The 26,596-nt window shown below is 39.2% G+C and overlaps 2 protein-coding genes across 2 annotated transcripts; one reads left to right on the plus strand and one right to left on the minus strand.

The window, feature by feature from the left end:
- The first annotated feature begins 8,643 nt into the window (after nucleotides 1–8,643).
- LOC141434886 (probable peptidoglycan muropeptide transporter SLC46) lies at nucleotides 8,644–16,336 on the plus strand. The gene is made up of 7 exons (XM_074097375.1): nucleotides 8,644–8,677; nucleotides 9,211–9,477; nucleotides 11,027–11,201; nucleotides 12,285–12,462; nucleotides 13,226–13,604; nucleotides 14,296–14,536; nucleotides 16,253–16,336. The coding sequence occupies exons 2-7, from the start codon at nucleotides 9,249–9,251 to the stop codon at nucleotides 16,332–16,334; spliced, it is 1,284 nt and encodes a 427-aa protein (XP_073953476.1). The 5' UTR covers nucleotides 8,644–8,677; nucleotides 9,211–9,248; the 3' UTR covers nucleotides 16,335–16,336.
- A 45-nt stretch (nucleotides 16,337–16,381) lies between these two features.
- LOC141434881 (probable peptidoglycan muropeptide transporter SLC46) lies at nucleotides 16,382–25,695 on the minus strand. Its single transcript, XM_074097364.1, has 8 exons — nucleotides 25,678–25,695; nucleotides 25,392–25,544; nucleotides 24,650–24,907; nucleotides 23,629–23,803; nucleotides 23,032–23,209; nucleotides 20,139–20,517; nucleotides 18,138–18,378; nucleotides 16,382–17,342 (listed from the first exon to the last, which is right to left on the minus strand). The coding sequence occupies exons 2-8, from the start codon at nucleotides 25,519–25,521 to the stop codon at nucleotides 17,282–17,284; spliced, it is 1,422 nt and encodes a 473-aa protein (XP_073953465.1). The 5' UTR covers nucleotides 25,522–25,544; nucleotides 25,678–25,695; the 3' UTR covers nucleotides 16,382–17,281.
- Between the last annotated feature and the right edge of the window lie 901 nt (nucleotides 25,696–26,596).

Below are 26,596 nucleotides of genomic sequence, written 5' to 3' on the forward strand. Positions count from 1 at the left end.
AGTTTTTCCAGTCTCAGAATTCAAGGTAATTTTAGTAAAAAGTTGGCACAATCACTATATATTTTCGAAAAGGTACCTTATCGTCGGTGGTAAAATATTTAATGATATGAATTGATATCATTTGAAAAGACTAATAACTTACGATTAATTTTAATAGTCTTAATTTAAGTAACACTGTAGTATAAAACTCTTACCAAAAACCTATAATTTTGTCTCAAAAAACACTAGATGATTAACGTATTTGAAAAGGTACTTATTGTCGACGTAAAATGTTAGTGACATAGTTAAGAATAAGATCTAAAAAAATGCTTTTATTTGTAGTTGTAACTATTAATCATTATTATTATATTATTATAAATCAACCTCTAAAGACCTGCAGGTGGTAGGACCTTGTGCAAGGTCCGCCGGATTGCTACCACCATCTTGCTCGCTAATCCTGCCGTGAAAACTGCTATTTTGTGCATTGTTGTGTTTCGGCGTGGAGAGTTAGACAGCCGGTGAAATTACTGGCACTTGAGGTATCCCATCTTAGGCCTCTAGGTTGGCAACGCATCTGCAATGCCCTGGTGTTGCAGGTGTCTATGGGCGGTGGTAATCTCTTACCATCAGGTGACCCACTTGCTCGTTTGCCATCCAGTCCAATAATAAAAAAGAAAAAGAAATTGGCGTAAATCGTCAATAAGGCCTTATCACACTAGCGATTTGCGGGAGAGTTGAAAGCGAGGCAAGCGTGCAACGACATCGCCGCGTGCGCGCGCGCTGCTGCGAGCGTGTAGCGAGTTAGCTGCTTTTAGCGCCAAAAACGCTAACTCAGCGAACTCGCAGCGACATCGTTGCGCGCTCGCGGCGATATCGTTGCGTGCTCGCGGGTGAAATCGTTACGCGCTTTAAGCGAACTACCTGCGCGCTCGCCTCGCTTTCAACTCGCCCGCAAATCGCTAGTGTGATAAGGCCCTAACTGGCTAATGCCTGATGGTGGCCAGTTATTGATGATTTACCTTACTCTAATTAAAACGCATTTTATGATGATTCTGATTGACGTTTTTTTACGCGCCGACAAGCTCCGCACTGGGCCCGCGTGGGAACTACTGCCCAAGCTCTCTCATTCTGAGAGAGGCCTGTGCCCAGCAGTGGGACGTATAGGCTGGGATGATGATGATAATGATGATGACGCGCCGACAAAGTACCGACGTCCGATACGTCTTCCAAACCGATACCGAGCGCACAGAAAGCATTCAAGAGCGGCACGGACAATAAGGTACCTTTCTTACTAAACTTTAAGGGATGTTTTAACTCATAAAAATGGATTTAAAAACTTGTGTCTCTGTCAAATTAAAATTTAGACCTTGCTTATTAATAAAGAGTAAAAACAGAAATAACGATTTTTTTCGACATTTTACTTTGAACGCGATTATCTCGGAAACTACAACCGACAACAAGGTACCCGTTTCCAGATAACGCCACATATTTCAGCATCAATAGAACAAACAGTACATGATTTGTAATGACACCGGTATAATTTTGTTGTACTTATACTTCATAGTGAGTATAAGATTGCAATGTTTTTTTTTTTCAGTAGTTTTAAGTTGAGAACTGTCCTTAAGTTTTTGTTTTCTTCAGACTATCTTGTCACACTAGTTATTTTTATTGAAGCCCAGCCTTTCTGTGATGTTATTATTAAAGTTGCTCAGTTTAAATTTTAATATAGTTGCGTTATAATATAGGTTTATCTAGATTTTGTAAAGTACCATATATCAGACTCTTCTAATTGTTGACTCTGATTCTTTCGTCGGCTTTTTATATAATCATAATTAGTAATCTACTGTACGGAATCTCACCTTGTATAAAGTCCCAGTGTAAAATAACCTATGTGGCGGTTAAAAATTCTCTGCTTTTACATGTACAAAGTTATCTTTAAATGTTAGAATGTGTCTTTGTAGTCTGTGATGATTTAAAAATAAGTGTAGGTCCTGAATGATGGTGTAGCAGGGTAATATTTTGATGAGTCATGATCGAACCCCTCTCCCTTGTAAACGCGTACTAGTAAAATTGCAAGCGTAATTCTATCCTACTCGCGCAAGCCATGTGAGTGGGATATAAATTCGACAAGACTTGTGCAGTAATTTCGCCTCATGTAAGCAGGGCGTAGCAAAGGGCTAAAAAAGCGGGTACCAATTCGTAGGGTTCATCCAATTAATCCTAGCGTCTTTTATCTGGAATTGTTCATTCGAAGTTGGGCCAATGGGCCATCAGTATGCCACCACGTAAAGCACCTTATCACTGGCCATGGGCAGTAAACAGTTCAAATAGTTAGGTTTAGATTTGCTTAGGCAATAATAACGAATTTAAGTATTTTTTTTTTTTTTTGTTGACTTCGGAAATTCCAAATTTGTAAGAGTACTTACTTACCTAAACTGTTAGTTTAAAAATGTTAAATTTGTACTCGATTTGTTAAGAACCTCGTTTTTGTTTTGTATTAGTAAGAGGTTTATTAAATGATCACTTATGATTTACAGTACTAGACGTTTTATTGTCTTAACCTCAGTCGTAGCAATAATACGTTAGTTGACCACCCACCACCCTACTAATTACAAAGATTAGAAATTTAGATATATCTACGGTAATTGCCAGCACAACTTTCTGTCATGGTCATGATTCCTAATGAGTGGGCTCACTTATTTCGGCGCAGTCAAAGTACGGTATACATTACAGAAATATACCTACTTGTGATATTTATTATTTAAGCTGTATTGTACGCAAGTACAGCCATCGCGTAGTTTAGTTAGTCCATAACTTAAGAAATATTACGCGTAGGTATTCCAAATTCAAATTCCAAACATGTTAGGTATGTTCGAAATTCGAACACATTTTGAATATCTGCGTTCAAATTAAAATTATTACTGTGAAGTAATTAGTAGTTCTTAGTCTTTTTATTTTGTATTTTTTGTGTCAATTCCTGGATGAGGCAGGCAATTTTCAAGTAAATCGCTGAATGCAGTCCGAATTACTTATTTTCATAAGTGGAATGTAGATTCAATACAGCAAAATATCACATGTACTTGTGGCGTGGCATATGAATATAGGTGTCGCGATGCGAAGCGACAGATGATGAGGTAAGTCGAAGTAAAGGCAGGAGAGATGATGTTCAAAGATTGTATACAAAAACCAACTTAGTATAAAAACTAATAAATTTGGAAGTTTGTAAAATAAAAGAGTTATAAATGTTGTAGGACTTACAAAATTGTGCCTTCAAAGTCTGTTACGAGGGGCACAGCACACTGAAATGATCGGGAATAAGAAAAACCACATGCACGGTATAGCTAATAGTACATTGTTTCTTAAGGGCGGTAAATAAGGAATTACGAACGAGAGTCTATTTAGAAGCCCGAAGTCGAAGACAGGGCTTTAATGAGTCGATGTTCGTAATTCTAGTACTGCCCGTGCGACATACAATGTTTTTCATCACATTTGCGAGTAAATTTTTATATTTCTAAAAGAAAAAATATATAATTGTTCCAAATATTGGCGATACCTTAGGCTTTGCTATTGGTAGAGCCGCCCTCCCCCTCCCGCAGCAGGCGCCGCAACGTGCATGTGCATGTGGTCCTGCAGCAGCGTTTGGGCTCTGGTCAGGACTGTACGGAGGATGGCTCATCAGCTCAATGTTTTCCTGCTTCAAAAAATCATTCGTCTTCCGAGCCGTATGGGAGCTCGCATTATCGTGATGTAAGATGATGCGACGTTTCGGGTTATTTTTTCGGAGTTCGGCTATCATTTCTGGCAAACAAACCGCGATATACCACTCGGCTGTAACCGTTCTGCGTTCCTGTAAAGGAATTGTAGCAACATGCCCCTTTTTCGAGACAATCGTAGCGACCATTTATTTTCTTTGACACGCTGCGGGAGTGAACCACTTTCGTTGGTTTGACCTCGTCTTCGAAGACCCAAACTGCTGACTGATGTTTTCTTTCAGGTTCGTATGAATAAATCATGCTTCGTCACCTGAGACGATATTATAAACGGCATTTGACTTCCCTCCGTTGAAGCGTTGCAGAGTATTCCGGCACCAATCTACACGAGCCGCCTTTTGCTCTTCAGACAAATTGTGGGGAACCCAGCGGGAAACTAGCTTTCTTACACACAGCTCATTATGTAATATCGACTGAATTGCAATCATTCCGATACATGGAGGATTTTATGCACTTGACTCATACCGATGCCTAAGCTTGTCCGAATCTGCTGATACGTCACTCTTTTGTCAGTCTCTATCATACGCCGTACAACACTGATGTTATTTTCAGTCGTCGCCGTAGAAGGCCGTCCCTCACGCAGATCATCGGCTGTGTCATCGGTGAGATTAGTGCGACCACGTTTAAACTCATTAAACCAGTTGAAATGGTCGCATGAGATGGGGCTTCATTGTGAAAGGCCAATCGAAGTCTATCATAGCTTTCTTGTTGACTTAAATGACATCGAAAGTCTTAAAAAATCATTGCACGAAATTTTTCTCGCATTAAAGTCATGTTGACGTGACACAGACAATTTCCAATTTGCCGCCAAATCGTAAAACAAATGACAAATAAATGAAACACATACTCAATAATATTGGCAGAGTTCCATTTTCAAAATTTAAACTTACTTTTTTATTATATTGTTTACAAGTGGCCAGTTCTAAAAACTTTCAGTGTCGGCCTCGTATGTCACCATGACTATCATCTATATAATAGTTGCACAGCTGCGATGTTTTCAGACGTGACCGCTGTTCTTGGTCGACCTGCAGAAGGAACAGTGCTGAGCGACACATGACCGCGTCGGAATCGGAACTCGACATACCAGCGGTATATTGTCGTTTGACTGTGCTTCAACATCATAAATCGAAACAAGTTCGCTGAGACATTTATCTTGAGATAAGCCGCGACGAAAATTGTGATAAATTATGGCTAAGGAGCGGAATTTCTCATAGCAAAAATCAAACATCAAAGGGATTGAACATAAGTTTTATCGATTACCTATTCCAGTTATCGATGTTATCGAATCGACTCTTCTTGTTATCGCCTTGTAACAATATTCTGTAACATTTGACCTCTTTGATAAGAGACTTTCATATCCATATTAAAATAAAATAAATCGCGTCAACGTCACATATTATGACATTTATGTCACTTGAGTTTTCTTAGTCATTCCCGTGTTATTAAAATGGTTAATCCTAAAAGAAAAACGATTTACAAATGGATTAAAAAACATCCCTTACTTATTTAAAATAAAGATTCTTCAACGTCATACTGCTCTAAATGTAAAGTTAATTTAAAGCAGCTCAAGCTCTTTATATTTCAATTGTAACTTACTTAAAAAGCGCTATTTTAAAAGTACCTTATTATTTCCTGTTTTATTCATCATCCTCCCAGCCTATATACGTCCCACTGCTGGGCACAGGCCTCCTCTCAGCACAAGAGGGCTTGGGCCATAGTTCCCACGCGGGCCCAGTGCGGATTGGGAACTTCGCACGCACCATTGAATCGCTTCGCAGTTTGTGCAGGTTTCCTCACGATGTTTTCCTTCACCGCAAAGCTCGTGGTAAATTTCAAATGTAATGTTTTGTTCTGTTTTATTAATTACTGAATATTTATCGATAGTCGATAAAACTTATGTTCAATTCCTTTGACGTTTGATTTTTGCTATGAGAAATTCCGCTACTTGATTATGGCACGGAAATGTTCACGCGTGAGCTCCATTTCTGTTAACGACATGTCAACTTTAAACCAACAGTTTGTTTTAAAAAAAAAAAAAAATTGTTTGAATGTCATTAAGGTTCTAAGAGGCCAGTATTCAAATTCTAAAAAAGGTTTTATTGTAACTCAATCCGAAATATTCTATTCCCGATCATTTTAGTGTGCCCCTCGTATAGGGTTAAGTAAAACTGTGAGATAAAACTGGTTATAAAAACACTAATTCACTGCACTGTGAGAACTGTTATGATTAGTGATCAAAAGGTAAAATGTCAAAATAATAAGATATTTTAGCACGTCTTTATAGTACGGCTGCTGAGCTGAGAATGAATTTTGACATAAAAAAATGAGGAAGAGGTTAAGAATTAACAAGGCTTGATCAGCCTTGTTACATAGGTACGTACACAGAACAGAAATAGTACATTACTGTATAGGCCGGGAAGTAGGGGGTTGCCGGCCAAGCAGATATAGACGGCCGAGCCTAGCTATAGGGATAGGCCGGATAGGGATGCGAGGCCGGCAACCCACGTTCCGGCCGAGGCTTGTATAATGCTTTTCTCAAACATGACATGAAATAAAATAAAAAACAAGAAATTAAGCATGGCGGGACGCTAGTATGGTCGCACTGTTGCGTGCGTGCGTGTCTCGCTGGCGGCTTCGGGGCGGTGGGCGCAGGCCGGGCTGTGTCGCAGAGCGCGCGTTGAAACAAAAGACGGTCGCATTGCCGGCCAGCGGCCTGCAAAGTTGTATGAAATCTCTTTGCAGGCCGCTAGACATGACATGAAATATTGACGTTGTGTTACAAATAATAGGCCGAGAAGTATCGCGCTGCAGGCGCTGCGGCTCGCCTGCCTGCCCGCGGTCTCTCTAGCGGCCTGCAAAGAGATTTCATACAACTTTGCAGGTAGCTGGCTGGCAATGCGACCGTCTTTTGTTTCAACGCGCTCCGCAGCCGTCGCGCCAGCAGGGCCACTACGAAACTAGAAGTTCGTATCGTACCGTCCCTCTCGCTCTCGTTTTAAATAGTGTAAGTGTCAGAGGGACCGCACGACACGAACTTCGTGTTTCGAGTTTCGTAGTAGCCCTGCAGCAGCCAACACGACACGCACGCACGCAACAGGGCGACCAGACTAACGTCCCGCCAACTTGATTTCTTGTTTTTTTTTATTTTAATTCATGACATGTTTGAGAAAAGCTCTATACAAGCCACGGCCGGGACGTGGGGTTGCCGGCCTCGCATCCCTATCAGAGTCTATATCTGCTTTGCCGGCAACACCCTACTTCCCGGCCTCTACAGCGGGCCTACTCTGAAGTTCGAAAATCGAAGTTCGTATCGTACCGTCCCTTTCGCTCTCGTAGTATAAGTGTCAGAGGGACCGCACGAGACGAACTTCGCTTCGAGTTTCGAGTTTCGTAGTCCTGCAGTAATGTACTATTTGCATGCCGCTAGTGACCGCGCGCAGGAAGGCGAGCCGCAGCGCCTGCAGCGCGATACTTCTCGACCTATTATTTGTAACACAACGTTAATATTTCATGTCATGTTTGAGAAAAAATCCTTGTAGTGCACAAACCTCGTAGGGTTGACAACACGATCTCTTTCCTTGAATATATTACCTAAAGTCCCAGCTGACAAAAATTTAACAATATAATAATTAGTCAAAGTCAAAATATCTTTATTCAATTTAGGCTATAACAAGCACTTATGAATATCTAAAAAAATCTTCCACCGGTTCGGAAAAACCTCTGCTGAGAAGAATCCGGCTAGAAACTCAACGAGGTATATATATTTTTATATTTTTTAACTAAGTAGGTAATAATTCTAAAACAGTCTTACCAGTCTCGTAATGATCTTTTGTTTCGTCTAAACAATAAACGTGAGATGAATTGGTGATTTGTGATAGAGCAAGAGCCCGCGACGACCAGGTCATTGTTATTTTATAAATGCTGAAAGTTAGTTGAAAATTGCTAAGGGCAAAACTATAAGTCCAGCCAAGGGAAAAAAATAGTACATTACTGTAGAGAAAATATTATTTTCATCACACTTGCTCGTCAATGATGTTATTCCATGCATAGGCATGAAATGACAATGGCCGGAGTTATGGATTTACGTAGTTTTTCTTCTCAAGACTTTACTTTACTTTTAGACTTTTTTTAAAAAGTAAGCAGGTACGCATTTTAGACTAAAGAGGTTTCAAGTCAACCAAAGTTTTATTTAAATCTTTAAACTTAGCTATAACCCAATTTTACACCATAAAAATTGTCCACGCATTATGAAACTTCGTTATTTTTATATTTTAAATTTATATCAAATTATTTTTCAATAATTTTAGTACTTAAATATTTTTTTAGCATGTTGGAATAATTAGCTTAGCATTATCTATGGTAGACAACTCAAATTAAGTGACAATTACGGCGGCTAATACGCAATTCAAAAATAGATGTTAGTATCGTTTTGCTGACGCAAAAAAAAATAGTAGAGTGAGAGGGACGGTAATCGTACGAACTTCAATTTTCGAATTTTGTTGTATCCCCCTATATTGGCGGGTAGCCATTACTTTATTCAGTTGTCTTCTTAAGCCCCTTAATGCACATTGTACTGTGTTGAATTTAAGATACAATTACAGATACAAATACAATACGCGTGTATATTACCTGCCAAAGACGCCATGGTCCAAATGTCATAGTCAGGGAGCGTCCTTACCCCGCATTGGAGACATACACAAAAGTAACTTTCTGCTTTTATAAATTAACGAAGGTCTGGCCAACGCGGGCTCTTTGGCTATGAGTAATTTTCCTGTAAAACATCGGTAACAATCTAATATTAAACGTGCATTAGAGGTGGAAATTACACAAGTGAGTGAGTTTACTTACCATGACGCGACTTCGGATGCCATTCAAGTTAACAGTGGAATTACCTGTGTTTTTGACAACGGCTGGCATTTCCCTTTCTGGTAAATGGTCCGCCTTTTCTTACTCAGGATCATCATAAATCAGGCGAAAGACGTCGTGCTAGACAGCAGATAAAAAACCGGCCAAATGCGAGCTGGATTCGCGCACTGAGGGTTCCATGCAAATTTGTAGTATTATTTCTATGAATATCCAGTGTTAGGAGAGCTCTGCTTCTAGCAAAATGTACGCTGTGTGCCAACTGACCAGTTGAGATTGGTTACTGACACATATAGACAGACATAAAAAAAGATTTTCAGACTTTACCTATTAATTGTGCTATAAGAGCTACATTCAGTAAGGGTCTGACCGATCTACATATTTTTCTTATGTGCGTTTATTTGTTTAATTATAACATATTTTCCAAATCATTACCAAAGGCAAACAGAAATTTTTGATGGACACGAAGCAACACATAGATACCTATCTGAATTTTCCAAGTCATCAGTAGGTACCTTGTGGGACCGATACGAGTATGCGGTCTATGGGGTGCAGTTTGCGGGTTTATTTTTATCTTTTATGTATATATCTTTTTCAGATGTTACTGTGAACAACATTCTTCTGTATCGCACTTGCATGCATGATTCCGATTCCAATTATACCAAAGAGGATTGCAATGGATTTCTTCTGCCAGATAAAACGAATGCAACACATATGTTGGAAGAAGACGTACAAAAACATGTAACACAGATTTTAATGGTGATTACAATCATACGAACAATAGTACCTGTTATCCTTTCTCTGTTTGTTGGCGAATGGTCGGACCACCACGGTAGAAAACCGTTAATTATGTGGCCACTATTTGGTAAGCGTTTTTAGTTGCATGTCGATTACATTATTTCAATTGTTGAATCGCATCAGTCGTAGTGCTACCACATAACAGAGCACCTTGTGGTTCAATTTGATACTTTTAGTCTCACCCAGAAAAAAAATCGTCACTACTTCGAAAAAAATCTCGTATGTAAAATCAATCCTACTAATATTATAAATGTGAAAGTTTGTGAGTGAGTGAGTGAGTGAGTATGTTTGTTACTTTTTCACGCTGAAACGGCTGGACGGATTTGGATGAAATTTGGCGAAAAGTTAGTTTATAACCTGGATTAAAACATAGGATACTTTTTATCCCGATATTCCCACGGGATAGGGATAAAACTTGAAATAACAACCGCTGGGCTTAGAGCCATGAAATTTAGTATGTAGGTAGCTGGACCTCTGGAATAACACATAGGCTACTTTTTATCTCGATATTCCCACGGGATAGGGATAAAATCGCGAAAAACCAACCGCTGGGCTTGAGAGTCATGAAATTTGCTATGTAGGTAGTTGGACGTCTGAAATAACACATAGGCGACTTTTTGACCCGATATTCCCACGGGATACCTAGGGATAAAATCTTGAAATAACAACCGCTGGGCTTAGAGCCAATAAATTTAGTATGTAGGTAGCTGGACCTCTGGAATAACACATAAGCGACTTTTTACCCGATATTCCCACAGGATACCTAGGGATAAAATCTCGAAATAACAACCATTGGGCTTAGAGCTATGAAATTTGGTATGTAGGTAGCTGGACATCTGGAATAACACATAAGTACGCTACTTTTTATCCCGATATTCCCACGGGATAGTTTGTAACTAAGGTACCCCTTACATCTCTGTATTATTATTATTATTTTGTAATTTTTTCTTTTATTGTACAGTGCCCATTGCGGCCTATTTACTGAATAAATTATTTGAATTTGAATTTGGATAGGGAAATTTTTTGAAATTTCAGCTCTGGGTTTAGTCTTGAATTTTGTACAGTTATTCACAACACAACCTCAATGAAGACCACGATATAAATTTTGGAAATTTCCAGGGGAATTTTGTAAAATCCCGAAAATTTCAATTGCAACTACCAGACCGAATAGTTTACGCGTGCGAAGCCGCGGGTAAAAGCTAGTATGTCATAAAAATTGAACCTTGACACATCTTGACATAATGTTCATAAAGTTCACTATGAAAAATTATCTATTTAGAGGTACGAGTTTTTTTTTAAAGTAGTGACAAAATGCTACTAAGCCTAGGTAAGATGTTTTTCTTCGAGAGTAGGTATAGTACATTGTGCATTAAGGGGCGTAAGAAGGGGATTACTAACGAGAGTCTATTAGACGCCGGAGGCGGAAGGCTTTTAATGACTCGAGTTTGTAATCCCCTTACCTACGGCCCGCGGCCCGTGATACACACAATGATTTTCGTCACATTGCGAGGAAAAAATGCAAAAAAAATTGGGTTATAGCTAAGTTTTGAAGATGTAAATAAAACGTTGGCTGACCTCTAGTCTGACATTATCAACGTGACGGTATTATTTTTCAGGTCTAACCGTGGGATCACTGTTGACTACTGTATACAGCATGCTAGATGGCATCGGTCCATGGTGGTACTTGGCAGCTTCACTTCCATATAATCTGTTTGGTGGGATGCCTATGATAGAAACGGGAATCTATTGTTATATCAGCGATGTTGTAAGAACAGAAAAGAGGTCGCTAAGGTAATTACCTACTATTTTCATTAAGTACAATATCTACCCAAGTGGATATGTATGTATGTATGTAAACTCTTTATTGTACAAAAGAAAATAAACAAAACACAATTGACAAACTATGCACCAAGTGATAAATCGATGAGAGATAGGAGATAACAATTTGATAAAAACTATTCAATTAATTACTTGAATTAATGGCAGCAGTAGAGTATATGTTGGTCAGACAGGTCGCAGTTTTAATGCTAGATTTAAAGAGCATGTTTCGGCATATAGGAATGAGCATCCTGATAAGTCGAATTTTGCCAGACATTTGTTGGAACTAAATCATTCTTTATCGGACTCAGATTCGTATGAATTGTTACATTATTGTGGCAAGGGGTTTCGTCTCGATGTTTTAGAATGCATGGAGATAATTAGATACAACAGTATGGGGTCTATTATTAATGAGCAGGTAAATTTAGTTTCATCTCCCTTGCTACGGCTTGGATCTAATTTCAGCAATGGTAGTTAATAAAACATGCCTTGACAGTAAATAAACAAAAATCAAGGTAGTTTTTAAGGAAGGTTAAAAAAATTATTAATAATTTGTGGGTAGTTTTGTTTTGTTTCCTAAAACGTATGTGGGTACTTGGGGAGTTACAGTGACAAGTTAAAACGGTGGTTGTGGTTCGTTAGTCTATCAACTGGTAGCATGGTGTATGTTTGTGTCACTCTGAAGATGAGCTCTGGTTGAGTTCGAAACGCGTCAGTGTAGTGTGGTGGTGGTGATAGATGGGTTTGTGTGATTTGTGTGTGTTTTTACAGTGTGGAGGTGGAGGAACTGCATGAACACGCATATTTTGCATAAGCTTAGCTATCGTAAGGTCGCGGGTGAGCAAGGAAATTCTTTTAGTTCTTTGATAATTATAAACCTACAACGTTAATGAAATCCGCGATGCAATTTTTAAAGAATTCCTATGAGAATTAAGTAAAATCGAATGGATTGCGTGCGAAGCCGCGGGCAGAGTCTAGTACTAAATAAATTACGTTTCGCAGCTTTGAGCACCTTAGGGTGCGGCCAGAACCTAACAATATGATAATTTCTTTCAGAATGACATTATTAAATGCAATAATTGCAGGAGGTCATATAGTCGGTTCTTTGGCGAGCTCGCCCCTCGTGAAATCTGTGGGATACGTCTACTTACTATGTATGGTAACATTAGTGTGTTTTATGGCTTTGGTCTACACTGTTGTGTATGTAAAGGAATCTTTACCTGGAGCAACTAAGGTATTTAGCTAGTCTTTTGTTTCCATTTTCGCATATCCACTACTAATATCACAGCACACTCTAGCGCCAATTTGGAGGGATTAGGAACTGGAGGTTATTTACTTACCGCATAAAGTTGGACGCTTGCAACTTTTGCCCCGAAAGAGTCTATCGTCTTTCCTTGTACAATCTTTTATCCGTTTTCTATTTGACTGTCTTACCTACTCTAGTTCTATTCCGGAAAAACGTCATGTTTTCTCAAACATGCTCGGAAATGTATGCGTTAATGTCACGAAATGGAGACATGAAGTTTCTCATTTATGGCTCCCTACCACCTCCCTACATAACTTCTTGGCCTAGGCCATGAAGTATATAATATGAAAATCCATTATTGTCCGCTGCTCTAACTTTTTAAATTTGCTTACTAACATTAAACTGACAAAGGAAAAATTACAGACAGCCAACCACCACTACTCTGTAAGCATTTGCGATATTGCGATGCGATGCGATGCATGGATGGATTGATGGTTGGATGGATGGATGGATGCGTGGATGGATGGATGGATGGTTAGACGGATGGACGGATGGTTAGACGGATGGACGGACGGACGGATGGATGGATGGATGGATGAAGTATTTCCTCACATTGTTTGAGAAAAGCACTATACAAGCCTCGGCCAGAACAGGGATTGCTGGACTCGTTTTATCGTCTACCCCGAACTCGTCCATCAATCCCTTACTTCATGGCCTCTGCAGTAATGTACTATTAACGGTTTTTTTTCAGGGAGGACTGAGGTCATTATTCGTCGTTCGCCATGTAAAAAACATGGTTATCGATTTTTTAAAACGTCGCCCAAATAATGTAAGAGGACAGGTTATAATTCTAACTGTAGTCTATACCTTGCTGCAGTGTAATGATCTAGGGCTATACAACTTGGAGTACTTATACACAAGACAAAAACTTAAGTGGGCAATGACAGATTACACGTCATATTTCAGCACAGATATTATTATATCATTTGTTGGAGCTATCGCCGGCGTGGTTTGTTTACAAACATATTTACATATTAGTGACGGAATCATAATAATCATGGCAGTGGCTTCATCGACTGTCGGTTACTTAGTTATCGCATTAGCCGAACGATCTTGGCATATGTATTTTGGTAAGTTATTATAATAATATAAAATTAAACTACAAAAAATCCAGTCAAGTGTGAGTCGGAGTTGTACACGAAAGGTGTATGTATAGTCGCCATCAGATATTTTGGAGCGGCCGAGAAGGTGATCAAAAATATCGAAACATGAACTATAAGACCTTCATAATAAAGTGCATGTGCCGATATTTTTGCCCACCTTCGCCGCTCCAAAATATCTGTTGACGACTGTACAAAAATTGAGCCAAAAACTGAACAATAACACTGACTTTCTTGCGTGAAGGTGGAATTAGTACATTTTCATTATTTGCTGTTATAGCGACCACCAGCGCACCTTGCTGAAATTTAATTTCGGCGTTGATACTATTTTATTTAATTTGAAAGTTTGTATCAATGTACATTTTATAATGATTTTAGTGTACCTACCTCGTTCTATTTTTTGAATATCACTTAACGCCTTTGAACAGCTTTATCTATACTTACTGAAATCACAAACTGAACAAGTCTGTTATTATTCAGCTCAGCAATGCAGCACATACTACATAATAATATTATTATTAGCTACTACTCATGGTATCCCATTGTCATTGAATCAGTGTAGCGATGGTTTAGTTGAATAAACCATAACGTGACATTTATAAATTCACGGTTCTCTTCACATACCATTAGTCCTTGGTTGATTCAAGTGTTTTTGTTTCAGGTTCAGCATTGTCTCTGCTGGAGGGACTTGCAAATCCCCTAATAATGTCATTTCTATCAAAAATATTGCCCAATGAAGACACTGCGAAAATATTCGGCACCATTGGCGTGTTAAACGCGTTCAGCCCTGTAGTAGCGCCTCCTATGTTCAGCTTTCTGTATAATGCTACTCTTGTGACATACTCGGGTGCTATTTATTTGCTCAGTGTCAGTATAACTGGAGCTTGTGTTGTCATGTTAGGGTAAGTAATTGCAGGGCCTGCTTTAACCATCTAGGTGCCCCGGGCGATTGCCAAGTCAATCTATTTATTTAAAACATATTTTTTTTTATTGATATGGTCACTATAATATGCATATTGTAAGGTTAGCTAATTAATCCTTCCTTACAAAGGGGAAAAGAATAGTACATTGTGTCTTAAGAAGCCCGAAGCGGAAGGCTTTAATGAGTCGATGTTCGTAATTCTAGTACCGCCCGTGCGACATACAATATTTTTCATCACATTTGCGAGTAAAATTATATATTTGTAAAAGAAAAACTAATATTTTTTTAAAAATTGCCGATACCTTATACCGGGGGCTCTTGGCAGCGCCCATGGCGTGCGTTATAAAGGGGAAAGTGAGTTTGTTTGATCCGCTTTCACGCCGTAACTACTGCACCGATTCCTATGAAATTTTGCATACGTCATATTAGAAGTCTAGAATTATAGTTATTAGTTTTTTATCCCGAAAAAAATTGCCGTTCCCAAGGGATGACCAAAAGTTTGTTTTGTATTCTAACCGCTGAGCTGGCTCTCTACATAGAACTATGAATGCACATTACACAAACGTTTTTTAAATAGTGTGTTAAACAGCATGCTTGCTAAGGTAGTTTTTTTGGTTTTTTTTTGTATTTTTTATTGCAATTCCAAATTTTTACTTTTACGGTCATCCCGTAAAACCTAAATTGAAAATACAAACTGAAAATATAGATGCACAGAAAAACCAGAAAAATAAGACCAGCACTGGGAATCGAACCCAGGTCCTCGGTATTCCGTACCGCGTGCTATACCGCTACACCACTGCTGGACAACAGTACAGACACGAATTTCCCCTATGCACCACATATCTCAGCTTGTTTGTTTCTTATTTAGCCACTTCAGCAGTGACGCTAGCGACATCTATACCGTAGCCCTCATCGAGAAACTTTCGGCATTCCATTGGAACTAACCGCTCACCCGGACAAGAGATATCGTTACTAAGCAATCAAATTAAGATTGTTTTTTTGGAATCTTTTTGTATTTTTTATTTCAATTCCAAATTTTTACTTTTACGTTCATCCAGTAAAACCTAAATTGAAAATACAAACTGAAAATACAGATGCACAGAAAAACCAGAAAAATAAGACCAGCACTGGGAATCGAACCCAGGTCCTCGGTATTCCGTACCGCGTGCTATACCGCTACACCACTGCTGGACAACGGTACAGACACGAATTTCCCCCTATGCACCACATATCTCAGCTTGTTTGTTTCTTATTTAGCCACTTAAGCAGTGACGCTAGCGACATCTATACCTTGCTATTACGATTGGTTTTTTGGAATCTTTTTGTATTTTTTATTTCAATTCCAAATTTTTACTTTTACGGTCATCCCGTAAAACCTAAAGTGAAAATACAAACTGAAATACCTGACCTACGAGAACGAGGACCTGGACCTGGGTTCGATTCCCAGTGATGGTCTTATTTTTCTGGTTTTTCTGTGCATCTATATTTCAGTTTGTATTTTCAATTCTTGCTATTACATTCTGGCTTGCATGCTTGCCTGCATGCTTGCTTGTAAATTTACATGCTCACTTGCATGCTTGCATTTCATGCATAGGTAACCCCTGGGTTACCTAACTATTAGGCGAAGAAACGAGATGTTACCTAAGTAACTTTACCCAAATTTGGATTGAACTTATCATTATGTTTTTCGTTTTAGATTCGTGCAGTACCTACACTATACTGCACCTACTTCGACATCGCATCAAATGAACGTAAGAAGAAACTCATTGGACACCTAAATTTAATAAAGCAAGGATTCCTATAAGCATTACAAAAACCGAAATTATCTACAAATAAGAATCAGACATCAAACGCATATATGCCACATAATAATATATGTATTTCTGATTGTGCTTTGCTTAGGTATCCTTATTATGTTTAACAATTACCGGTAGACAGGTGCATTGTGCATTGTCTACTATTTATGATATAACATAAATATCAGTTTCCATTTAAACAACTTATTGTCAAATAGACCATACATCTTGTGAACGGGACCGTCCCGCTCTCAGTTACTGTCTGTGAGTTTATTAGAGTCAAATAAGGGGTCTGTAGTAGAACAGAATATTACCTATACCCTTTGGGTGCTACCTACTGTCGCAACATTTGCTCTCTTTTATCTTACGTACCAAGTATGAGGCACAGGACGTATGGCACAGAATGTAAAGTACTTAACCTTTCTTTAGCTGTGGCAACCCTTAAAATTAGCGAGGCAAGCAGCAATTTCTTTCTACCTTTCTTTCTTTAATTCAAATTGATATTGTGAGAAATGTAACGCTGGTTACTCAAATTCGCACGAATACGCGAACAAAGACACTGTAGGACGATATTTTCAAAGGATTATTATATCACAATGTGTGAATGTTTGCGCCCATGTGACAGACCCCTGTTAAATATTTGCGACAGATATTTTTTTTAACTGCAAGATGTACTGCCAATTTTTTTTTTTATTTGCCGCCATTTATCAAGCTATAGTCATATGCCAAAGTAAGTACATATAGTTTCACAGTTTTTTCTTTATGTTTAAAATAGGACTGTTCACGGAAAACACAATTTATGGCAAAATACGTAATTATTAGAGTCAAAATAAATATATTATCATTTTGCACTCCAAAAAAATATCGTCTCTCAAGTACCCGAGTTACGAGTTCTTCTTTATCACAGTTGTTTAATAAGTTATACTTATTTATAGTTCTCCCTCTAATCGTTGATATATCATCGACTTCCACCTGAAGTATTGCACGTAACTGAAACAAAAAATGCACAAAATGAACATGTACCTACCTAGTAAGTTTTTGTAAAAAAAAAATTTGAATGCATTTTGTTGGCGACACTGCGATAATTATTGTATTGTCATCGAAAATCTTTAACCCTTAAATTGTCAAAATTGAGATAAGTTCAAAAGTCCAACAAAAAAAGCAACCAGGTCATTGGAATTAGATCGAAATCAAATTGCAAGATTTAAATATATATATATATATATATATATACACTTACAAGCAAAGCTAATATAGTTAAAGGGGTAAAAAAAGTAAAACTTATACTTTTTATATAATTGAATTTCACCTATGAGGGTTTTCACGGAGGCGAAATATCGCTAGATAGTATCGTGATCGTGAGGTCCGTTTGACGTTTGCTTGCGATTGGCTCATTTAGTTATATAACCAATCACGAGCAAACGGCAAACGGACAACACGATACTAACGCCATCTAGCGATATTTCGCCTCCGTGAAAACTCATTTTTAGGCTGCGTTACCACCAATGTGCGAGAAATGTGTTTTTCATGAACCACAGCACAGCTCTAGTATAAACAGCTGAGCGGAGCGAAGATAGGTAAATGTAGCGTTTGTATGGGGTCATGAAGAAGGAACACATTACTAGCAACAAATCATCTCAGGTGGAAACTCAGCCCTCAGTCAAAAAAAACTATTAGGGATAAGTTCGCCTTTGTACATCTTATTATCCTGTGTTCTGTTATTTTCATGTGTTTTTATGTACAATAAAGAGTTTTACAATACAATACTATTTTCATTTATCTTACCCTAGTAGAACAATGCATACTGAATAAATACTAGCACTGAGCATGTAGAAAGCGCCCGGGAACGTAGTTATCGTAGAACTGTAAAGCGTATTGTACACTATCGGGGCCAATATTGGACAACACGCGTCCAACACGTTCAACAGGGCGAAAAGCTTCGCCGTGTCCTCAATGGGTAATATTTTAGACAAAAAGGACCTTATCAACGATCCTGATAGTCCCTTCAAGACGGATATTGATGAAGCTGAAACAGTATAGTAATTAATAATAGACCGTTAGAAGAAAAGTAAAGCGGACTAATCCAAATGTTTTATAAAATACTAGCTTATGCCGCGACTACGTCTGCGCGGATCTAGGTTATCGCGCGGTGGCGCCCTCTACCGGAATAAAAGGTATCCTATGTTGATCCTTGGGGTTCAAACTACCTATATACCAAATTTCATCAAAATCGGTTCAGTGGTTTCGACGTGAAATGGTAACAGACAGACAGAGTTACTTTCGCATTTATAATATTAGTAAGGATAAGTTTTTACGAAAGTATCAGTAAACTTTAAATCGCCACATTGACTTCCGTAAAGTTAAAAATCTAAGTAAATAATAAAATATTGCCCCGCGGAACTATGGCCCAAGCCCTCTTGTTCTGACAGGAGGCCTGTGCCCAGCAGTGGGACGTACATAGGCTGGGATGATGATGATGATGATGATGAATAAAATATTTCGTTTTCGTGGTGCATTAGTGCAAACTGTAATACCACGTGAACATCGACATGAGGTACATTATATATCAATGCACGTGAACACAGTTTTTACCAATAAATAAAAATATCCTATTTAGTCCGTCAGTTACATTATTCAGACAATATTGAACAATTTTTTTTTAATTTGTCAAACAAAAAATTACATAGATGAAGCGCGTCAAAGTTCGGGAGCGGGGCCCGTGACGTCACACTGCACCGTGCTAAATAGTGTCGCGCGGCGTGACGCCACGCGGACCTTCAGTGCCTTCAGGCTATATCTTGTTTTTTTTTGTTTATTTGACAAAAGTAAAACGTATCCAATATCTTCTGATAATCTAACCGATGGATAGGGCCGGTACAGACGGACTGCATTCCAGCTGCAACGTAACTGCCAACTGCCCATACATTTCAATTGCAGTCAGAGTGCAGTTGTGCCAACTGCAACGAAAAATGTATCCATGGGCAGTGGCAGATGCGGTTACGTTGCAGTTGGATTGCAGTCCGTCTGTACTGGCCCTTAGTTAGATTTTCTTAGGACGATACCTTAGGGCCGGGCCCACTTAGCGTCTTTCGAGCGTCGTCGTCTAATAAATGTACGCGTAGCGCCGACGTAACGTTCACGTTGCGGCGCCGCGACGCCAGTGGCGTCTTTCGAACGTCAGCGTCTCGTTAACGCCCGCGCAGCGTCGACGCGGCGTCAATGGCTTTTGTCGAACGTCGGCGTCTTGTCAGCGCTCGCACAACGTCACTGCGACGGACAGAGCGCAACGCAATCCACCGCATTTCAACAACCTCAGTTGAAACATTAGCGCCAAAGAGAATACACGTAACGTTTTGAATTAGTCAGTGTGAAAATGGATTCAGACGAAGAAACACTTTTGCTAATGTTACTCAAGTCTTTTCAATAAAAGGAAAAGGAAATTACGTAAGAAGAAAACCGAAAAATCAGAACGTTATTACGTGTATTCTTTTTGACGCTAATGTTTCAACTGAGGTTGTTGAAATGCGGTGGATTGCGTTGCGCTCTGTCCGTCACAGTGACGTTGTGCGAGCGCTGACAAGACGCCGACGTTCAACAAACGCCATTGACGCCGCGTCGACGCTGCGCGGGCGTAAACGAGACGCTGACGTTCGAAAGACGCCACTGGCGTCGCGGCGCCACAACGTGAACGTTACGTCGGCGCTACGCGGGCGTTTACTAGACGACGACACTCGAAAGACGCTAAGTGGGCCCGGGCCCTTATTCTATTACATAATTGACACTTACCAAAATACATGTGCCATGTCAACGCAGCCAATGCTTTAATCAAGCAATCTGCCACGGAGGAGAGCAATGCAATGATTACCATAACTACGTCGCTCACGCCTATACACTTCTGCAAAACGGTTACTCCCACGAAACCCCCCACAAAGGACATCAAGATAGTCAAACCCGAATACAAGGTATAATCGGTCATTGCCCATCGAATTTTCTGCCTTGCGTATAAGTACTCCAAATTGTAAGTACCATAACCTATGAACATTACGAAGGTATTCGCAAAGGCAAGCAGAAGGATCATCGCCCTTGCGTTGTTTGGCCGCCTTTTTAAGAATTCAGAAACCATTTGTTTTAAGTAGCGGAAGTTCAATACGGTGCTTAAACTTCCCTAAAAAAAAATGCATATTACACACATATCAAGGCGGTGAAATGAATGGGTGCAGTGTGTAGGTACGTCCGAGTAAATCGTTACACTGGAAAGTAAGACGTAATAAAATAATACACTCCTCGATTATTCGCGTCTTTTTAGGGTTCCGTCCCCCGAAAGGAAAAAACGGAACCCTTACAGAAGCACTTTGTTGTCCTTTCAGCCGTCTGTCAAGTCTGTCTGTCTGTGGCCAAGATCCTATTTCTCAGAAACGCGTGGAGGTGGAGGAATCAAGCTGAAATACTTAGGTCTACTGTCCCTTGGAGCTGTGAAAAAATCAAACTTCTAAGCCAACGCAATCAAAAGATACAGCCGTTTATGCCGAAAATTTCCGCAAATTTGGGTTGTAATTAACGCAGCTTCTTTAAACTATCATTTCTGTCCTCAAATTTAATTGTTTGTCTTCTAAATTAATAAATCAGCGACTAATTTTAAGCGTCTAATAAATACTTTTCAAGCGACCATAAATTGTGTAATCCAAGCTACGTTTTAATGAATCAGCATGAAGATTATTATATAGCAACTAAATTTGTAATATGTCTACAAATGTTTAGCTTCTAACCTAGCCTTTATTGCATCTAATTAACAATTTTAACAATGGTTAATTATAAATGGTGCATGGTTCAGATGAAGGGCATAAGGTAAGAAACAAACTATCATTTCTTCTGTGTTGTGTATCAAAACAAAAGTGGCCCGCCAGAAAGTCGATGAAGCCCCTCTATGGCGGGGCTTCTTTTTTCTGCTCTGAGGTACAAAAGGTAACAAACGAACTTATAATTTCTTCTGTGTTGTGTATCAAGGCAAAAGCAGCCCGGCAGGAAGTCGACGAAGCCCCGCTATGGCGGGGCTTCTATTATCTGCTCTGAGCTATAAAAGGCAACGAACGAACCTATAATTTCTTCTGTGTTATAAATATATCAAGGCGAAAGCGGTCCGCCAGCAAGTCGATGAAGCTCCGCTACGGCGGGGCTTCTATTTTCTGCTTTGAGGTGTAAAAGGCAACGACCGAACCTATCATTTCTTCTGGCCCGCCAGAAAGTCAACCGCTATGATAGCGGGGCTTCTATTTTAAACTCTAAGGTTCAAAAGGTAACGAACGAACCTACTTATTATGAAATGAGTGTATATTTGTTAAATAATTCGAGCACTTCTAAATCGTGTCTAATTGTAAATAAATACATCGACTCGTTGCGTTATTCTGAATGCAGCGCGCTCATTGGCGGGCCAGCCGGTCTAATTCCCGCCCAGCGCACCTCGAGATGAGTTGCTAATTTTCATTAAAAAAAAGACGAATTATTAATTTTGTTGCTAACTCATTATTTACGATGCTCTTTATTGGAGGTTGTTTTTGACTAAATTAGTAGACAGATATTTGAAGCTCAAAAATAATTAAAGTAGCTGACTTACAATATTAGTCGCCGAATCATCAATTTTGAAGATAATAATATATTTATCGGTAGCAGAGTTACATTATTTGTTTTTCGTAAATTGTCGCTCGATTTTGCAATAATTTGCTGGTATTGTAAAAATGGCATATTAGTTTAATAGAAGCTGTTCTATTAACCCGTTGCTTACATACAAAAACAGATGTTCCGTTGCGGATGCTAAATAAAACTTTAGTCGCTGCACTTATTATTTCCCATTTTCTAAACTCGCAAGGGAATCAAAACCTACAGGGTACCTACTTCCCGTGAACTCAGAATTTTGAAATTTGGTACGAAGCAACTTCTTATAGCACAGATAAAGGAAAAATTGCAAAAACCGTAAATTTTTAGTTACATCATATAATAAAAATATTTATACGGAACCCTCAGTGCGCGAGTCCGACTTGCACTTGGTCGGTTTTTTTTTTCTATGCAATTTGTGTACCTACAGTAAGTATATTTCGGTACGTACATTAAAATTGCGCCTGTTCAGTTCACTAAGGTCTGGCTATTTTAACCCTTAATAAGGTAGAGGCGATTTAACGACCACATGCATTGAGTTGGAAACTGAACCTTATTGCTTTCATAATACGTCACAATTTCCATTGTAATTATTGAAAATACGACTAGCTTTAAAAATATTCTTTGTTAGGTATGTATTCGATAGCTGCTTTTGATTCTATAGTAGTATGCTCCAATAAATGGAGCCTTATAAAGGGTTAAAGCATCCGGTAGTAAGGCTACGTACGCACTATGCGGTTAACCGCGTGGTTTTAACGCGCCGTACCTACCTCTTCAAAGTATCGCTTCAGGAAGAGACCGCGTGCTAAAACCGCCGCGGTTAACTACATAGTGCGTGCGTACGTAGCCTAAGAAACAGTGGATGCAAATCTTCTACACAATGACTTTAATGTGCTTGCAGCTTTATTCGGAAGATGAATAACTAAACTAAATTAATTTAGCGATATAGCTAAATTGCAATTCAATGGTTTACGCGTGCGAAGCAACGGGTAATCACTTGTTATGTAATAAAATAAAAATAAAAAAATACCTTGATCGCTCCGGGCAAGGATTCCTTTACGAACAGCAACGTATAGACATAAGCAAATACACTTATAGCTGCCACAATTAGTAAAAGATATACATTTCCCACAGCCTTCAGCAGGTGTGCACTCATAATAGAGCCCACCATAGTACCTCCGCCGAATGTGCCATCTAAGATCAACATTCTGAAACAAACAAGCAATCGATTCCATACATAGTGGCGCCACCGCTATCCTGCAGTGCTCAATATCATCTTTAGGGTGTTTCTGGAAAAGCGATCAGGATCAACACTAATCAACTCAGTTAATTACAGTGTAACGTCTCGTAAGTAATTATAATGAGATCAAAGTTCTTTTGTTTTTACTGTAAGCAACTTAAATTAGTAACACTAACATCTCAGTAATGTTCGTTATGTATGATACAAAAATGTGAATATTTCGTGCAAATAATCGACTCATATCGTTTACCAAGTAGTGCAGGGATCTCGGTCCAACTCTTAGCTGGGGGGCTACTAGGAAATACGGAGTCCATATTACAGCCGTCCCTCTTCCGTTAAATACTATTCGCATGAACGTAACGGCGGTAGTTTAAGGCTGGTAGTTACCTAAGAGATCGTTCTTTCTTTGACGTAATGTCACTAACATAGCAGTAGGCTCCTGTGAGCAACATAGTGTAACCCCCGCAAAAAGAAAGAGGCATTGCGATGCCAAGTATCCACCACGGACCCAGGCTGTCTATCATGCTGAATATTACGATAAACATGGAAGACCACAAGAAACCTGCAATAAAACAAAATTTATGAGTAATAATCCCTAAAATCAACTTAAAGGCTACGTGCGCACTATGCAGCTAACCACGCTGTTTTAGCGCACCGTCTCTTTCTCAAATGATACTTTGAAGAGGGACGGCGCGCTAAAACCGCGCGGTTAGCCACTTAGTACGTAATAGCCTAAGGCAGCGTCCGAGGTATTAGGCGCTGAAAACTGAAAAGCACCAATGACTTTCAGCATCGGCGACATCCGCGACATCCATTCTGGCAGCGCCACTCTTCAACGCACGGTAAAACAATGAACTACTTGAACTTAAAGTGAGCTAACAACTAGCGACATCTATTAACTAATTAAAGCTTTAGACTTAGCGTAAGTTCATAGAAACAAAGCAAATAGATAACGGCAAAATATTTAATTGCTTTGCAATTGTTTTTTTCTACTGTGCAATCATTTTTAACCCCCGACGCAAAAAGAGGTGTGTTATAAGTTTGACCGCTATGTGTGTCTGTCTGTCTGTGGCACCGTAGCTCTTAAAGGTGGACCGATTTGAATGCGGTTTTTTATTTGAAATCAGGTTTTCTAGCGATGATTCTTACAGACAAACACACTTCTTAGACATGTTTCATCAAAATCGGTTTCGCCGTTTTTGAGATATTGAACTTTGAAGTGACAAATTCGGGGGTTTTCCAACTTCTTGTTGGTTAGGTTAGGTTATTTCGAGTACGAATGTTGAAATTGATAACAATTATAATAAAATATAATACGCATAATAGGTAGTTTAGAGCTGGGAGATAATATTATAATGACAAAAACTACTTATCACGTTTCAGCTCAGTAGAGTGTATAAGACCTTACCGAACAGTGGCCACACCACCAAGGGCTTCCTGCCATGAGTGTCTGACCAGACACCAATAAACAGGGACAGTATGGTGGGCACTATCGCTTCTATCGTCATCCTCACCATTACAATTAATGACACAGTTTTCTGCACCTCCCCCTCCAACTCGACGTATTCGTTTTTGTCTGGGAGAAGAAATTCTCGGCATTCTGCCTCGCTGTGATTTAAAGTATGCACGCACGTGCGGTACAGAAGAATGTTGTAAACTGCAGCTCCTAAAAGTAATTAACAGAGACTGAATATAATTAAAGCAAAGAATACTTAGTTACTCGCAAGAGCAACAGCAGGGCTACTACGAAACTCGAAACTCGAAACTCAAAGTTCGTGTCGTGCGGTCCCTCTGACACTTATACTGTTTAATACGAGAGCGAGAGGGACGGCACGACACGAACTTCGAGTTTCGTAGTAGCCCTGCTGCAGTATTTTTTTTACAAATTAGGTACTTTACTTGAAATGAAATGATTTTTTTTATTATTACACAAGCAATATTACATTTGTAGTAGTATACAGCTTGCGTGCTTTTAAGAGAGCTTAAGATTCTAAACAGGCAAATAACTGACGCATCACAAATATTTATAACCGATCGGTGTGTGCCGAATTTCTTTCTTTAATAAAAACACACTGCTTACTATAATTTTAACATAAACCATATGGCATGTTAACTATAAACAAAAATGATTCACAAATAAAAAAACTCACCAGATAAAGATATGCTCAGCGCTGTTAGAAACACTGGCACTTCCATCGTCATCTTATATGGTATTCGCGGCGGCTCACTAATGCTTTCAGTCTGCTCATTTTCCAAAATATTTCTTTCATCGTCAGACATTTCTTTAATACAACGACCTTCCACTAAAATTGGTTTAATGTAATGCTGTTATTCATGAAATCAATTTGATGATTCACCTCACTATCTACTATCTAGTCAAATACTTTGACAGCATTGATAATTTTGTTGATAAAAGGATCCGCCCCTTTGCTTTACCTAAATGTAAATATTACGTTTTACTGAGTCGCAGTCCGGTGGTAGTCCAATCAAGACGAGTTTGTCTGCCAAAAAACTAAAAAAGTAACCATGCATAACTGGACGGACTGCCCCGCTCCAAGGTCATTTATTTACGAAGCGTAAATATTAGTATCGACATCGAGTGCGAGTCGTCTGCACATGCGATGGGTTCCATACAGGGCCGAATTTAGAGGTCTGGAGGCCTTGGGGAAACGAAGAAGTGGAGGTCCACAAGGCGAAAAATGTCTGTTTAAAATAAACGATAATGTTTGGTTGGACCTCCATTGTGAGGGCCCTCCCTCGTGAAGACACCCCAAAAACGTAACCCCAGATGCCTACCCTAAGTCCGGCTCTGGTTAAGTCTAAGTTACCAAGAAGTTGCCCAAGGGCGGATACACCGTTGTGGGCAAGATGGGCATGCCCACAACACTAATAGACTTATGTGACGACACACTTTCATGGTCTATTGAGATCAATCAAATCAAAAATCAAATCCAATAGTTGTTCATGATTCATGATTGTTCATGAGCGAATTCGTATTCCGACTCGCACTTAGCCGATTTTCCGGTGGCTGTGACCACAATCTTTTTTGAGGGCTGGATCCCTGAAGTTACTTCCATAAAGTGGCATCAAACTTAGTAATAGTAAATGCACGTGCACGTGAGTAAGCTTATTGTAATAAACCTTACACCTTGGAGTATTTATCTAGAATAATTAGGTAAATAGTAATCTAGATAAATACTCAAAGCCTTACACTGACCGACACCCGTCCGTCCTTAGCGTGAGACGAGAAACGTAATGATCGTTTTTAAACTTATTTCATTATTTTAATAATTATTTTTTGCTACCCAAATCATCTTTCCTTATTAGTACTTTTACTTTTAATTTAATAAATAGA

Source organism: Choristoneura fumiferana, chromosome 14 (genome assembly GCF_025370935.1).
Source record: "Choristoneura fumiferana chromosome 14, NRCan_CFum_1, whole genome shotgun sequence".
NCBI classification, from domain to species: domain Eukaryota; kingdom Metazoa; phylum Arthropoda; class Insecta; order Lepidoptera; family Tortricidae; genus Choristoneura; species Choristoneura fumiferana.